This window comes from Haliotis rubra, unplaced genomic scaffold (genome assembly GCF_003918875.1).
Source record: "Haliotis rubra isolate DU_JTF1 unplaced genomic scaffold, ASM391887v1 Scf59, whole genome shotgun sequence".
Lineage (NCBI taxonomy): Eukaryota > Metazoa > Mollusca > Gastropoda > Lepetellida > Haliotidae > Haliotis > Haliotis rubra.
In genome coordinates this window covers 2,877,696-2,891,861 of record NW_025767290.1, presented here as the reverse complement: position 1 = coordinate 2,891,861, position 14,166 = coordinate 2,877,696, and the positions used below count along the sequence as shown (strand labels likewise).

General features: G+C 40.2%; 1 protein-coding gene across 1 annotated transcript; it reads right to left on the bottom strand.

Annotated features, from left to right (window-relative positions):
• Nucleotides 1-211: 211 nt before the first annotated feature.
• LOC124255042 lies at nt 212-14,076 on the bottom strand. Its single transcript, XM_046688876.1, has 7 exons — nt 13,920-14,076; nt 12,263-12,446; nt 10,598-10,788; nt 9,177-9,386; nt 8,538-8,819; nt 7,588-7,691; nt 212-5,921 (listed from the first exon to the last, which is right to left on the bottom strand). Exons 1-7 carry the CDS (start codon nt 14,002-14,004, stop codon nt 2,829-2,831), a joined length of 4,149 nt encoding a protein of 1,382 aa, XP_046544832.1. The 5' UTR covers nt 14,005-14,076; the 3' UTR covers nt 212-2,828.
• Nucleotides 14,077-14,166: the final 90 nt, after the last annotated feature.

The window sequence follows — 14,166 nt, the reverse complement described above, 5'->3', positions numbered from 1 at the left end:
CACATTACAGATATATGATGGTAAATAATCAACTTTGGGAAGACATCCTGTGACTGACATCATGAGCATTGATCTATACAATACAATGACATGACAAGCAAGTCAGCAAGTCTGACCACCTGGCCTCTTACAACTTGCTTGCTGATGATCAGTTCAAAGCTGGATCTTTCGTTGAATAACCAGGGTGGTAGAAAACTAGAACACTAAGATGAACTGTTGTAAGATTTATTTACTCTAGTGACTACTGACTACTCACTACGGTTATATACAAGAAAAACTGCATCTGAAATAAATTAGCTTTTGACTATTTATCAGTTCATTTTGTTACAGAGAGAAATCTAAACTCATAAATTTAAACATAATTGACTAGAAGCATAGATTTATACACCAGCCAGTGGTTTTCAAACCTAGAAATCAATTCACCTACAAAAACTGCTTAAGCTGAAAGGGAAGAATGTTACCAGACACAGAACAAGAAATTGAACACAGAAGTGAAATGACATCAATATACAGTGATTACATTCTACAGAAGACAACATCAAGGACAATAATAATAGTTTATACTGATGATGCTCCGATACTTGTAGAGCTGAACAGGTACAAACACTGTGTTCCACTGTTATCTGGTGGAACATTCCCAGTGCATATAGCTCTGTGTAGGTACAAACAGGTACACTGTGATTTAGAGCTTGATATTAAACCTCTGAACAAATGATGTCGTGCATAATCATAGCAAGAGTAGTCTGTGCCTCAATCCTTAATGTAGATTATGGTTCTGTTGCTGAGGCAAATGTTCACTTAGAGCTTAACGTAATCAAGATTTATGCAAAGTTGGAGAATTAAGGCCTTTTAAAGCCAAAAATACAACCAAAATATGTTTTTCAAAAACATGTATTATGACATTCTCAATTGCATTATCAGAATGGCTCCATATGTATGTCTAAATAAACCACCAAAATCTTATTCCAATATTCCAAATATTAGTCAATGGCTGTGTTACAGACTTTTCACTTGCTGTAATATCAATAGAAACAAAATACATATAACATGTTTACTCTAAAGCAGTGTTAAAAATGGTTGCCAGATTGAAGCCTTTTATCAAATGGTAAGACCTTCTCAAGGGAGAGATAGAAATGCAAGGCCATGTCAGCAGCCTCTTGTAGTTCAGTAACTATAGCAACTATACTGCTCCTTGACATCACATGACACATCATCAGTAATATAACCACATCAAGCAACTAGTCACAACTACAAAATCTGTCTAAGAACTCACAAATATCTTACTGAGTATTTTCGCTGGTATACGTCACCATAAATATTCGCCTGTCAACAAAAACATGTAATACACTATAAATAACATTCTACTGTCAACTAGCAACAACATAAATTACCTACTAGCATGCTATTTACAGGTTATTTACTTATTGTGATGTTATCAGTTGTTTTTACCCTGATAAGTGGAACACTTCACTCCAGTAGAGACACTGGGCAACAGGGGAAACATATCACAACAGTGGAACCTCTCTAAACTGGACTACCACTAATAAAGTTGTCCCCTGTTTAGACAGAATTTTGGTTTAGTGGTAATATATAGCAGCAGAAAATGAAATAAGACAGATGAAAGAAATGTCAATAAATACGGGACTGGAAATGAGGTCTTGTTTTGAGAGAAATCCAGATAAGAGAGTGTCCAGACTGAGAGATTCCCCTTTGTTATTGCTAAATTATTGATAACTGAAATTTGTTCTAAAGACAAAAGATGCAAAACAGATACAATGATAATGAAGATGGTGATGCTGGTAAAACATATTTAATATCATGATTCCTGGTATTATATAGAGTTATCCCAACATGTGAAAAATATAGAATATTCTTGCTCTCTGTACCTATTACCTCTTGTTATTAGCAGTCAGGCATATTACAGGTATCCATGAGAGGCTTGTTTGACCCCATAAGTTTTGATAACCCAAAATGAAGTGGGATTTCTAAAGTCTTTCATGGAGAATGTTTGCCAAATGGCACAAAGCACTAGTAAATGATAAGAATAGACACGGTGCCTACTGTCATGACTACAGCCCTACATGTGTATAATCTAATATAAGCTAAATACTGTAGAAATGTATGACTTGTCACGACTGTAGCACGGAAAGGCATGCATGAAGTCATCATTCATGTGAACTAAATACAAGTATGACGGCTGAATCACGGTTTGGATCTTTGAATCATCTTCATGGCACAATACACTTACATTTAAAACAATTAGTAAAATTGAAACTTACAACAATTCGATTAAATACATTCTCAATCATGTCAAACGTGCATAAAAAAATATCTTTCCTTACATTAAATCTTTAAGAAGGTTATAAAAAAACAATATCAAAATGTGTAAAATGGTAAAAATCGATTCCATTCATAACAATGTGGTGAAATACAGGTTCTCCAGACCAGCTGTATTACTGGGCTCTGACATAGTGTCTCAAATTGTCATCATGGTCAGCTGATGAGTAAGACCAGTCAACATTAACACATGGACAGCAAGAATGGCTGCTAGTCAACTCGATGAGTTGTCAATCCAATACTGGTGTGTAACAATACATAGTAGAATACGGAAACAACAAAGTACCCCGGTACTGAAATATACTAAAAGACTTAGGGGTAACAACAAGGAACATTTTACCCTGAGCAAAGATAAAACAGACTGACACTTCACACATATGAGACAGTTTTGACTACTGAAATGGTCCATCCTAGCTTCCAAGTCAACAGGTTGAGATGTGTACAATCTCACGTTGCCTGCACAGCTGATATGTTAGTGGTGATGTTCTGCATTACCTGATGTAGTCGTACGACCTGGCTCTGTCCACACTCTTGCCACTTGTAAGTGGACGAGGTCCAGCTACGCCACCCCTTGGCCTCTGACTATGGGTTGAATCAGTGTTGAGTCTGCTGTTAACTGGAACTTTGGATCTCTGACTCTCGGTTGACTCATCTAAGGGGCTGTTGTAAGCATCAATCAGAGCCAGTGAGTGGAGACTTGAGGACAGTTTGGGCGTGCTGGAGTACGCTATGTCCGTGTTTAGCTCTGAAGGCTTCCTAACCTGTCCGCCGGGCACCCCAATAGGGGAGAATGCTGGTGTGTTGTGGAGAGGTTTGAAAGGTTGTCTTTCAGGTCCCTTTGACATTCTCCTGTCACCTTTAACCTGTGTCTGAAGGTCAAAGTTCTCATCCTGAAGGTCAAGGTCAGACTGACCTAACTCCTGACTGAGATTCAGGTTATGAGGCACATTATTACTGTTGTTTATGGCTTGCCGGTAAGAATCAGCAAGACTTGGACACACATCTGATAAGAGCGAGCTTGTCTGGGTGTGACGAACTGGTTGAGGTTTGAGAACATTTAAATAGCTGTCACCATTCCCCTGCTGCGGAGATATATGATGAACCAGGTTGGAGCTGTTGAGACTAGACTGACTGTGTCCAAAGGACCTGTCTTTGTAACCACAGTTTTCCTTGTGATCTTGACGTTTCTTGTATCTACCATTAAGAGATTTTTCGGAGTCACTCCGCTTACCATGTAAAGATTCGGTGTCTCGTGATTTCTTTCGTTCCGCCTGATCTTTGGATCGGTTTTTGATCGGCATGGGTGAACCTCTGACAGGGGCTCCACCTGCTTCACTGCCTCTGATGCTGGACATCTTAGACGAATGTCTGTATGTCCCAAAGGGAGACGACTCTTTCACATTATTCTGTGAATCGAGGTAGCTTCTCTGGAATGGCTGGTAGGAGAAGACACCAGAATCATACTGACCAGATGATGGCCTGCTGTGTAAATCACCTGACTCATCCACGAGCAGCGATGTCCTTGACCTTTGTTGTGACCTTGGCAATGTTGCATTAATGTGACCTTCATCCGACTCATCGGTCTCGTCTTCCACAATTTGTTTGACTGCCTGCCAAGCACGGCTGTTAAAGAGATCCACACTCCGTCCAAACCTAGCTGGTGAGTTTTGGAATTCTTGCACCTTCAGAGGACTGGGCTGATTGGTGATAGAATCATTCAAATCCTTGATATACTCTCGGACCAGCTGTCTCTTGGTCTCTGGCATGTCCTTCACCTTCAGGAGGGCAGTCTTCAGAGGTTCCAGATTCAGGTAGTCTAGCCTCCATGGGGTGTCCGGGACGAGGCTGCGGCAGGCTCCTGGGATGTCCTCATTGTCCCCATACTGGAGGCGACTGGCACCAGGTACCCCCGGGTTGGTGCGACTCTTGTGACGACTGACAGCCGGCACTGACTGAGTCTGGTGAAATGAAGGGGAGTTTCCTGAATAAGGCACAGCGTATATAGGCTCAGGGGAATTCTGGAGCGAGATGTCATGATACTGTAAACTCTTCTTCTCACTTCTGGCAGATGTATTGGTGAAAACCCCAGACTCATCTTCAGTTGAGTTTGATTCTCTTGATTTCATTAAAGGACTGATATGTGATGGCGTGGAGTTATAGTCTGCAACATTGACAGAGGGAGTGTACCGCTCAGCTGCTGTTGTCACTGGGGACCTATCCATCCTTGATGAATCTTGTGATATGTGTTCATATATTGGGCTTGAGTCCCTGGAACCAGAGATATGGTTGTAGTTGTTGACACATTCAGGAGGATCTGTCAGATCTGGTACAGAGGTGTCCAAAAAGCCATGATCAAAAGCATTGTAGTTGGGAGATGCTGTCTGTGGCAGACTCATGTGACCTCTGCTGACCTCCAACTTGCTTCTACTGTTTGACCTGCTCCTCCCAGACCTGCCATACTGCCTGCCTCTGCTGCGGCTGCTGGAGTTTGAATGAACAGTGACGTTGTGCAGGGATTCCCTCTGGCAGTACAAATCAACATTTGACAAATCTCTTTGGCGATATGATTTGTTATTTGATGATTCTCTTTGGCTATATGAAGTTAGATTAGATATCTCTCTCTGGCTGTAGGATTCTAGATTTGACATCTCTCTCTGGCTGTAGGAATCCAGATGTGATGCCTCTCTCTGGCTGTAGGAATCCAGATGTGATGCTTCTCTCTGGCTGTAGGAATCCAGATGTGATGCCTCTCTCTGGCTGTAGGAATCCAGATGTGATGCCTCTCGCTGGCTGTAGGAATCCAGATGTGATGCCTTTCGCTGGCTGTATGATTCAAGATTAGATTCTGCACTCTGGCTGTATAAATCAAGATTTGATGCCTCTCTCTGACTGTATGAAGCCCATTTTGATGAATGTTCATGACTGTACGACTGCTCTAAAAGGTCTGAGGCATTGAGAGTTGACAACGTGTCATCATCTCTCCCGACCAATGGGGCTCTTAGTCTGCCAGCTGTCTCCTCCCACAGTTTTGAGGCATCCAGAGGTGACAGTGACACTGGTCTTACCACTAAAGACTCGCAGCTTTTCTTCATTGGACTATGATATGTGCCTTTAAATCGGTCTTCATGGAAGCCATAGATGTCCTTCTGAGTAAATATCCGATTTCTTGGCACATATCTTGAGCTGACAGTTGAGTTGAAATCCATGGTCTCATCACGACGATCTGCCTGATCATTGTACCTCCTTCCTCTATTATCATTTACCGATGACCTTGACCCTTGAAGCAGCTGTCTCGTACTGTTGGCGGATCTGCTTGATGTGAGCGTCCCATTGTTGTAGCTGCGAGTTGTTTGACCGTCCATCATGTCGAGGGAGCTGTCAGATGAGCTGCTGCGACCAGCTAGTCCCGCCTCCCACACGAGCTGCATGTGTTGCTGGGAGAAGCCCCCTGAGGATCTCATACTGACTCGGCTGAAGTTCAAGGTCGTTTGATCCATATCCCGACTCAGCTCCACGATGTCACTGCCCAGCACAGACATCAGGGTACCAGCAGTCACATCAAACATACCGGGACGAGGTTCCAGCTGAAACAGACAGCACTCTCAACAAACTGTTCCAACTAACCACACGCAGCTATTTCTAAATTACACAAACAAATTAAACTTCACGAGTCGATTTATCTAAATCATACAAGCCAGTCACACTTACCCTTAAACAATACTTGCTATATTACTGAAATAGTGGCAATGAGACATTAAATTTTAACTCACTCACTCTAACAATGCCATAAAGATCATGCACTGATGCTGCAGTTGATGTTAACATGGCTACTGCCTTTTATATCAAGTTTACTCCTTACAGTTGTTGTGTTGGTTGCTGGTTAACACTGAAGTTTCCTGTTGTATATGCTATGAAAAGTGCAATGTCATTGGAAGTCTTGAGCATATTTAAAGCATTGTTTCATAAAAGAAATAGGCCCAAAACAAAGTCAAGGTGAAATGGAGTTGCATTCAAGATTACTGCAGTGAGTATTGAGTGAGTGAGTGAGTGAGTTGGGTTTTAGGCTGCTTTTAGCAATAATCCAGCAATATCATGGCAGGGGGCAGGGGGCTTCACATGTTGAGGCTATGTGGGGAATCCAACCGAGGCTTCCTGTTACAAGCCAGTGCTTTAACCACTAGGCTACCCAACCTTCCCCATGAGTATTGCACTTGCATAGTTCATGCAATGTGTGTGTGACGACATGTACATAGAGAATACTACATGAGGTCTCATTACATACGAATTATACGAAACGAGTGTCCTTCCTATGGTATCAAATAACATAGGAAGGTCACGAGTTTTGTATAATTCGTATGTAATGAGACCGAGCGTGGTATTTTATTTATTACCCACGTCTTACATGCATTAAATTGACAAAATAGCGTATTTTTGTTCATATTTTGGTTTCAAACCGAAACCGGTTTCATAAAGAGGTTGCGGAAGAGTTTTGTACTGTAGTACAATATTTGCATGACATCACACTGTAATGACGTCACTGCCTTGGTAACCTCCGTCAAGATGCATGTCAGTTGTCATCGCCTCGTACAGCCTCATACAGTAAACTGCTCCGTAGCACCCCGTTTCTTGGTTTCCAGTTGCTTCATTCGGCTAACATCACTGGTGGAAACATTGCGCTTATGTTTTTCGACGGATATAATGTCTCAGTTCGACTCACAAGTAAACAGCGACACACGGCAACGTTCGCAATGTTTACATTCCCACAATGCATTTAAGTTGTAGGAAGAATGAATTCGCGTGTTTGTTATGAATGAAAAAATAGTTACGTCAGAATGTGACCTAATTGAGAGGTCATCGGTTATCCAATCAAATCGTTAGAATCTCAGGTCAAGTCGTTACGACACAGGTCAACGCGATACGACACTCGTGTGACGTACGAGATCAGTATGCAACTACCCATACGTTGACCATGTGGGTAATAATAATCTGGACTAATGCTGGTTCCACAGTGCTAGCCAAATGAGAAACAATACTTAAGTTTAATATGGACACAGTATATAGACTTTTGGTTGACTAGTCCTTGCTTTAATCCACAGAAACAACAAATACCAGTGTATAACTTCGTCTGGTATGATGGTGCTTGAGGTCAGAACATAGGCCTTCTGATCTCCAGATCTATAAACAAGCGTATGGCCAAATGAACAAGGTATACCTATGTATAGAATGGAAATACAGTGGAGGCAGCCCTACCTGGTTATTGAGGACAGTGTTGTGTACTGTAGACTTGATGGTGTACAGGTAGATGGGGCCCCCGGGATGCAGGAACCGGTAGTACAAGAAGAGACACAGAATACCTGGAAAGAATATAATACAACCATGTAATGATGACTTCAATACTAGGGCTGCGCAATATAACCGGTTCAGATATGGAAGCGATACGTATTGCGATACACTGATTGAAAAACGGTATTTTGACTTTCATTCAGAAAACTCCTTAACACTCGGAAATCTTTGGATATTTCCTTGTTTCATTTGTGCCAAATATTATTAACATTTCTATTTTATCATGATTAAAAGTTGTTGTTAAAGCTTAATCAAGCATAGTGATTTTGCTGTGTTTTTGCTCTATTAATCAAGCATTAACTCGATTTTAAGTAGTTTTTGTTTAAAAATACTTCATGCAATATATTGCAATACATATCGCAATACATGCTTTCGCATCGCAATATGAAAATTCTCTGCAATACCCACCCCTATTCAATACAATAAAGGGCAGTAAAGAGTTACACTGAGAACACACCCAGATCTATTTTGGGTGCAGGTGTAAAAGCTTTACCTGTAAAGTCAATAAATCAATTTAAAAGGTGAGTGAGTGAGTGAGTGAGTGAGTGAGTGAGTGAGTGAGTGAGTGAGTGAGGGAGTGAGGGAGTGAGGGAGCGAGCGAGCAAGCAAGCAAGGTGGATTTAGCACCACTTATTCAAAATTATTCCAGCTACATCATAAATGATGTGAATGCTGTGAATGCAGGTTTAAGATGTTTAAAACTTTGGTGAATCCCAAGAGCATGGATAAGTGCTGACATAACATAGAAACATAAACAAGGCCAACCAGGGAATCAAACCCACAATCGTACGTTCCTGGTCTGCCTGAGGGATGCAAGGTATGTACAGATAATGAAGACATAAGTGTTAAGTATTCACCAAGCAGGAATCCACCAAACACCACAGATGGTGTTACATAGTCCAGGACAGATGATGTTCCCTTGAAGGTGAACCACACAGCAACCAGTGCGGCGTTCTCCAGGAAGAACACCAGGTAGAACACCAGCATGCGGTAGCGACTGCGACCCTCACGCAGGTTCAGGAAGCAGAAGATGTACATGAAGCCAGCCACCATCTGAAACAGGCCACGTTCACAGACTCCATCTCCGAAATCTGTGCCTTTCACAGAGATCCATATTGTCATGGCTATCCAGTGAATACCTGTAATAAAATATACCTGATTAGAAACTTATTACAACAATCAGATATAAAACAGTAGAGCTCCTAAATTTCTTAGCTGATGGTTTATGCATGAGACCTAAACCTATATTATTTGGCTCACAGATTTATCTCACATGTTTCAATAGATTGAGAGCTGCAGTCAGGCTGCAGGTTTTTCTCAAAATAGGCACTAAGTGACTGTTTCAGATCAGTTCTTCTATTTCTAAAACTCACACTGTCATAAACAATGACAAAATTGGTGCTAAAGACAGATTTCAGCGAATGCAATAGAAGAATGTTGATAAATCATGAAAATGTCTAATGACTTTTGTTTCTTTCAAAACCACAATATCTTACCCGCAGCAAGAAACACCCAAGCTTTGAAAACTGTAGCAAACATAACAAGGGCCATAACTCTTGCAGAGGTCATGAAGGCCTGCCAGAGCCAGTGTACCACTAGGCCACACCAGTTTCTCCTGTAGAGGTCTCTGTAGGCCAGTCGCAGTCCATCACCATAAGCCGTCAGAGCCCATGCCAGCGAGATGAGAGAGCTGCACACTGACATCCCTGCAAGAACAAGCCAGTAATGTGGACAGTCAGGTTTGGCTAACACATCCCTTCCTTCCCTATCTGTCAGGCAGCAACCCGTGAAATTCAGGGTTAGAATTGATCTTCAGCAAACTATGCTTGTCGTAAGAGGCAACTAACAGGATCGGGTGGTCAGGTATGCTGACTTGGTTGACACATGCCATCGTATCCAAATTGCGAAGATCGATGCTCATGATGTTGATCACTGGATTGTCTGGTCTAGATTCAATTATTTACAGACCGCCGCCATATGGATGGAATATTGCTAGGTTCGGCGGCGTTAAACAACAAACAATCTCTCAGGCAGCATCAGACTGAATCATGTATCCACCTACAGTAAAGACATCACCACTTTCAAAAGTATCCATCATATTACTAGTATGATTCATAAATGATGTAAATTGGGTATCCTAATTTTCCTTTGAGTAACCAAATAAATTATACCCACCTCACTCAAACTCAATTGGATAGTTTGCCATTTTCCATTAATTGTGAAAATAGAATAAAGTCTAAATTTAATCTAACGTGTGTGTTATTTATATTTGATCTGTAATATGAGAAAAGATAAAAAAGACTGCAAGTTGCCAAGTTCATGTGCTGAATAGAACCTCTCAATATACCTCAGTTATTCTATCTACCCTCAGTAACCTCAGCGCATGGGTCTGCTTACATCAAATTCTAGTAGGTTTGCTGAATGTTACAGTACTGCTTTTGACATCTTTGTGTGTATGTTAGATCAAATTTATTGAGTAGGTTTTGTACAACTTGAAAGGAATTGAGTTTTCACAATTATGCAGGTATGCATCTTATCTGTACCTCTGAACAGACTTAAAAAATAGAGTCGGCACCAGAATTCTAGGGTTTTCAATCGAACCACAACATTTTTAACAAGGTAGGAAATAACTTTGCTAGTGTATTCGTACAGTGGCACATATAAAATCACTTGCTTAATTTTTCCACTATACCGGTCGCTTTGTTGATTCTTTAAACAAATAACATTATTAACATCGGAAAGTCAACTGGACACCGAAGCGTGATATACAAATTTGCTTGCCCGACAGAAAAAACACACTGGACTCTGACGCCGGGCAATGGGTTATTTCCACCCCTTTTTTTAAGGCCTTATTTAGAACCATCACAGAGACTAAGAGTTTGTCAACAATGTTGTTTTTGATGCTTCCTCCACTGACCTGTGAGTACTGTGACATTGTTGGTGAGGAGGATGACGTAGAGCTGCAGACACAGCTGGGGTGCAGCCTCCATGAAGGACTCCATCAGACGAAGAATACACACATCATTCTGTTCCCGGTAAACACGGTCAATGTCGTTGAAACTACGAGTTGATCTAGCCTTCAGGGCTAAGCGTATCACTCTGAGATACCTGAAATTATTCAAGTTCAGTACCATTGTACCCATGTCGGGAATAAAATCTTGGTCCTTGAGCGAATGGTTCAACAAAGAGTTCAACATGTTGAAGGTACGCTTAATCGCCATGAATAACATGATGTTGCCAAAGCTCCCACGGATGTTGAAAGGTCGCTTAATTTAAAAGGGGAACATGAATAACATGATGATTGCCAACAATCAGTGTACTCAACAATATCAGCATGCTCATAATTGATCTTTTTACTAGTCCGTTTCGCTCAAAAGCGGACCGATGAATTGCAGTCTAACTCAAAAACTAATAAACATAACATACTCAATGAAACACTGATCATAATCAAAACGTCAGACCAACTCTGTGAGGTTTTTGCAGAATTTATGTCCTAAAAATAAAAAAGTTGTTTAACAAACTATCATTAGAATATTGACACAGTTCACTATTTGTTACGAGGGAGGAGTGCAGAGAAAGGGACAGTCAGGTGTGCGAGAAAGGATGGATACGGCACAGCTAGGTAAATGAATCAATGACTTTGTCGGCACTTGTGCACGTGCTCCGCGTACACCTGGCTGTTCCTCTCTTTGCAGTCCTCCCTCGTAACAAATAGTGAACTGTGTCAAAATTTTAATGATAGGTTGTTAAACAACTTTTTTAATTTTAGGACATAAATCCTGCAAACAAATCACAGAGTTGGTCTGATGTATTGATTATGATCAGTGTTTCATTGAGTATTATATGTTTAGTAGATTTCGAGTTAGATTGCAATTCATCGGTCCGCTTTTGAGCCAAACGGACTATATACAAAAATAGTTTTCAAGAAAACTGGACAGTCTGTAACCATGGTGATCAATATCCATCTAGTTTAAGTTTTTTTTTTTGTGGACTTTTGCATAAATGTTGGATAACCCATGTAATGCATTTCCACTGTTGCCTAAGAAATTAGATGACTACAATCCAAAAACACAAATTCTTACACCATAATCATCCCCGATTGTCAAGTAACCATGGGGATTTTACGGTACGTTTTAATCACCCCATGCTGTGTTCACACCTGATCTTGTTGGTTCCATGGTGATTGAATTAATTAGTGTCAAACGTTTCACTTCGTACCGCAGAAAAAAAAAATTAAATACGTTTTAAAACATTATTCACTTCTTTTCTTACTTTTTGAGAGTGTTTGAATAGGTACAAATGAACATAGAATCGATAAATGGTGCTGACTGTGAATTGTATTGTACCATCTCTTAAATTGTCCTCAACTCAATGGTAATTACACGATATATGAACAATAACTGCAAACATAGAACTTGCTAAATGTAAGAGGGCAAGTGAACTTTTACAGGACAAGTACAAAAATGGATCTTCTCGCCTTGCAGTACATGATGGGTTTAAAAAATCCTTTCAGCCCTGCATACACCATAATGCATATTCATACTCATAGTGATATCAGTATTCAAATGTTGTCACTACTCACCTTTGGACAGGAGCAAACAGGAACAGATGAGGAAGACAGGTTGCTACGGAGAGAGACTTATCCGAAATATGCCACTTGAGACTGAAGATTTGAATCAGCAGCGTGGGCACACCCACAAATCCTGCTGTCAAAGATCCCCACACTATGTCACCATTTTCAAAGAACTGAACAGTCACTAGGATATCTGCAAGTTGAAAAATGTTAAATCATCATTCATGCCTTCAGCAGCTGAAAGCTGAACACGCTGAAAATCACACTAGCTGATGCAAAGGGTATGGGTGAACATAAATCAATGGCCAGATAAAGGTCACACCCGGGGGTGTTGAAAAATTACCCTTAGGGAACAGAGATTAGCTGCATTTATTTTCAGTATTTCTCTTGGTTCTCATAAAGCATTATAATTTCATGTTTATACTGACTTTTTTGTTTGTTTGTTTCCATAAGTCGATTGCTTTGGTTGTCTCAAAGAAGCCCAGAGGGATGTGAGCGCATAGTTTCAAGTATTTGAAGATGACATCAATTGTTCATGAGGTCACAAACATTTCAATGTCACATGTTATCAACAACAGACTACTTACTCCTTTTGAGACACATGTATTTCACATTGCTAGCAATACACATTTCATGACTTTGATGAACTGATTAATTCAATAAAATCCATCAAGTGTGCAGTGCTTGGGTTTCGATTAAACAAAGTTTCTATTTCATATGACTATTCTCAAAACTGACTGTGTATATAAGGACAATGGAGTGAGGACTTTATTTCACATTTATTTTTTTTAGCAGGATACAAATCAGCTAATACAACTGATAAAAGTAAATTTGATTCTTGAGTACAAAACAATTTCACTTTGCCACACCCCCTATTGATTGAGGTACAAAGATATTGGGGATGAGGCAATTCTTTTCAGAAAGACTTCCGCCCATAACCATATATTTTTGTAAATCATTCTATGCCCAAGAATATAGGCCTAGGGTTTTTATAAAAAGCCTTAACTTAACCCTCGAAATAATCCTAATAAACAGAAAACAATTCAAGCTGGGGTTATGGGCGGGACTCTTACCTTCTTTTAAAGGTAGGGCAATAAAGAACAAAAAAATTAAACAAGCTCTATTTAGTACACCATATGTTTTGCTTTTACCACATCTATTCTCAACACTGATAATGAAGGATTTCCACAGAACAGTGGCTACATATGTTTGGAGTCAGTCCTTATTTTTTAGATTTATTGATTAGCCCCATTTTTGGTTATCTTTGCCAATGTGATTGCCTATACACTAAAAAATATTTTCTTACTGAACGGGGGGGATTCTAATGTTTATCACGTTTAGTATCACTATAAAATGTCACTTGGAAACATATAGGTAGAATTTCATAATGTTAGTAAGCTAAATGATTATGTTATCACAATAAGTTACACAGCACTTTGAGGATTTCCCATTACGGAATCTGGAAGTATCGGGAGTAGTGCCATAGTACAACGGATTACGTCATGGAAAACTATTTGTGCTGGAAACCTGCCACGTGCACCGGTCAAACACGATCCGTGACCAACTGATTGTTTCAAGAAGCAAATTACAAACAGCTGCAAAGTAGAGGCAATATTGTAGGCCTATAAAACAAAACAAAGGATGGTGACCATGGGGAAGGAATTACCTGTTCCTACATCAAACAGAAATGTAATCAATGAAACGAAGTTAACAAGTATGTCATAGGGTGATATTGTTTTAGCCATCTTCATAAAATTGTAGCGTTTATCCAACAGCAGGTGCGCGAATCATTATCCATTTAAATCTGGCGGTTCGCTTGACGCCATTTTGACAACACGGTCACGTGATAAAGAAAATATTGCGCTTTTCAAAATGTATATTTTTTTATATTTTAGATTTTAATTCCCACAAAA

Bases quoted from the DNA above. Each gene is read 5' to 3' on its own strand.
- LOC124255042 (XM_046688876.1), bottom strand. From the start codon at position 14,004: ATGAAGATGGCTAAAACAATATCACCCTATGACATACTTGTTAACTTC. The intron at 9,387-10,597 runs GTCAGTGGAGGA...TTGTTCTTGCAG, and splicing joins CAATGTCACAGTACTCACAG to GGATGTCAGTGTGCAGCTCT. The intron at 5,922-7,587 runs GTAGGGCTGCCT...TGTCTGTTTCAG, and splicing joins ACACTGTCCTCAATAACCAG to CTGGAACCTCGTCCCGGTAT.